The 3,184-nt window shown below is 30.0% G+C and overlaps 1 protein-coding gene across 1 annotated transcript; it reads left to right on the top strand.

Annotated features, from left to right (window-relative positions):
* The first annotated feature begins 385 nt into the window (after positions 1-385).
* LOC112905112 (protein FAM32A-like) lies at positions 386-1,050 on the top strand. The gene is made up of 3 exons (XM_025976882.1): positions 386-526; positions 602-814; positions 870-1,050. The coding sequence occupies exons 2-3, from the start codon at positions 602-604 to the stop codon at positions 990-992; spliced, it is 336 nt and encodes a 111-aa protein (XP_025832667.1). The 5' UTR covers positions 386-526; the 3' UTR covers positions 993-1,050.
* Positions 1,051-3,184: the final 2,134 nt, after the last annotated feature.

Raw genomic sequence — 3,184 nt, 5'->3', positions numbered from 1 at the left:
GAAAGAGTGTTGCTAATAGAAAAGAATTGCAACATACTATCTAGTATATATTTTAAAGCATTTAGTATAAAACTCATTGACACTTAATTTTTAAACAATTATTAACAAGAGATATAATTCTCTCCTTTTTAATCAAAAATAAAATTAGGCATCTAACCTAAAAATATATTATTAAAATACAAAAACAATTAATACACACCTGAAGAGTGTAAAATTGGCGTATTTTACACTCTTCAGGTGTGTATCTATTCAATTTCTTCAGTCGAAAGCAAAGATTGCTAAAAAGTAGTCAAAATTGTTTGAAAAGAAAATATATCAACTTAATTACAATGCATGCATACGATAGACACTATTATACCAGTAACATGAAGAGGCTAAATGGAGTCAACACACGGTTCAATATTTTTGTCAATATTATTGTCAACTCTTGTATATTATGAGAGTCTTGTTATGATTTTGTTATAAGATAATTAATACTAATAGTGGGTGTTATTGGATACATATAATTGAATCACACATCAGAAAGGTAAATTTTCGACCACCTTTAATAAAAATATTTTGTATGCTTCATTGTGGGTAGATAACATTTGTTTTACTTCAGATGGTTTCAAACGATCCGTATGCCCAAGTAGCTAAAGGAAAATTAAAATTAAAGGGAGATTCAGGCATTAAAAAGAAAAAGAAAAATAAAAAAGAAAAAGTTCTTGAACAAGTATCCAAAACACTGGATATACCTGAACAGAACGAACAACTGAAATCTGAACTTAAGAAAACTAAAGCTGAAATGGCGTATCTCAAAATGAAAGAAAAGATGGTAACTATAGTAAATTTACTGTACTTCTGATTTTAATACGGTCTTGTGGTTACAGCAAACAGAAAGAATTATGGAAAAGGCATCTTTAACCCACAAGCAGAGAGTTGAAAAATTCAATCAACATTTGGACAGTCTTACAGAGCATTTTGATATTCCTAAAGTTTCATGGACTAAGTAAATGTATGTATTTGTTACATTTTTTCAAAAGTTAGATACTAAATAAAATAGAAACAATATTTTAACTTTTATTATAATTCAGCATTTTCTTTTAAAAATACCTTACATTTATCAGACTCTCATTATATAGTAATTATTTCCCATCATCATCCTCTTCATCTAAAGGTAAAACTAATTTATATTCTATAGTTTCTCTGCCTTTCTAGAAGGTGATAAACTAACTGCCAAGGTTTGAGTTTTTTGTGAACAGTTATTAATCTGTCTTTTTCTCTGTAATTTTGGCATTTAAGTTATGTTAGACTGTATTTTACAAGTTAAAATTAGCTTTGTTGCTGCCAATACTAAAATAAAATATTAGTATCTTTGTGAACGCATACCTATAAATAATGGCCCTCTGTTCTTAAATAAATTGGACAGGAAAAACCAACAAGTCAATATCACCACAACTATTCACACTTGTAACTTCAGGATTCACTAATATTCCTAATTGAGAACAAGAATCCTCCAGACTGGAGTATAAACACCTCAGTAGCAACAATCTGATCTTCATCATACTAATTTAGTAACACACACATTGATAAATTACATGCTAATTATTTCCCCTTATCATCCTCTTCATCTAAAGGTAAAATTAATTTATATTCTACAGTTTCTCTGCTTTTCTCTAATAGGTGATGAACTAATTGCCAAGGTTTGAGTTTTNGCATTTAGCATTTAAAATACAAAAGGGAAATCTATTTTGTATTTTACATTTGAAATAACAAATAAAAAAGTTTTTGCATTTTATATTTAAATACCTTTAGAAAACCATTTTGCACATCTCTGCTAATTAATGTGACAAAATAACAATCTACATGAAAAGCGACTCCATCATTTACATTACAACAGCTAATCTCGTAATTAACTAACCCATTTTAATAAGCTTATGATTGATAAATTCAAGACAAAATTTTCCAAGTAGAGCCACTGTAGCGTCATCTACTTAGCATTAGCTGCTACTGAAGTATCAAACGACAAAAATTATTCAACATAAAAGTTACTGTTGTAGTAATCTTTATAGGAAAATAAAGTATTAAACAGTATTTACCAAGCTAGAATGTTAATTCAGGTAAGTTCAGATAGTTGACGAAAGATGTCTTATTTTCGAATTTTTTCAAATAAAGCATTCAAAAATTACTGACAAACTCCTCTCAAGATCTAAATTCAATTGGTTAGATTTGAATCTTATGCTTACGGTAGGAAAAGACAATACGAACGAAGTACTTATATTGTCTGGCTTCGTGATCTGAGATTGTAAAAATTATCTTATCAGAAGCGGACTTAACAACAATAATATACATACGTAGAAGCAATATCTTCAAAATAAAAATTAAAAATTGTAACGGCGACGAAGAAATTTTTCCTTTCTGACTCGAATATAATTGGTTGCATTTAGAATATAACGTATACATATTGATAGTAATATCTGCTTAATTGTTCCAACTTCCTTGTTACCTACATGCGTTCGTGGAACTGCAACTACAGGACATCAAGTAGCCTTACTGCCTTCTTACGATGGTACATTTGGTAAAGATCGTCATGTCGTAATTCAGTTACTATACATTCCTACACAGCTACGCGTAACATGAATGCGTCGAATGAACGGTGTGGGTGTGCTAATTATCTTGCCGCGATGAAGCTCATGAGTTATTCAATTGTCTCGCCCAAGAGCTAAATCTTTACCGAGGCATCCGCGTCAACTAACATCCTCAAAGGGAAGAACACTAATTGCAAAAATAAAGTGCTCGAAATTCGACGTACAAAATTTCACGGATAGAACGCGAATTATTTTTGTGCTTAAAGTTACTTCACTCATCTCATGACCCTCGATTTCAATTAAGGATGTTTGGGAAGTATGTCAAAATGCTACGAGACGAATAAAAATTTGGAAGAACGTTCCTCATTCAATTCTAAAACTCCTGTAAAAATTACAAAACGATTCATTAAACCGTTAAAAAGTTATTGAAATTTTAAAAAATTGTAATTTTACACGTCATTTTATGGAGATTCGTTAACATAACAGATTAAATTTATTTTTATTAACAGAAAAAAAGCTACCAGAAATTTCAAACTTTTATAATAAGTAACTTGAACTCTGGAGAATCACTTTAGCGTAAGGTTATTCAAATTCACTAAATGGTTATCGAGGAAAAA

Source organism: Agrilus planipennis, unplaced genomic scaffold (assembly GCF_000699045.2).
Source record: "Agrilus planipennis isolate EAB-ADULT unplaced genomic scaffold, Apla_2.0 scaffold345, whole genome shotgun sequence".
NCBI classification, from domain to species: Eukaryota; Metazoa; Arthropoda; class Insecta; order Coleoptera; family Buprestidae; genus Agrilus; species Agrilus planipennis.
The sequence above is the reverse complement of the archived record's forward strand: the minus strand, read 5'-3'. Positions and strand labels throughout refer to the sequence as shown.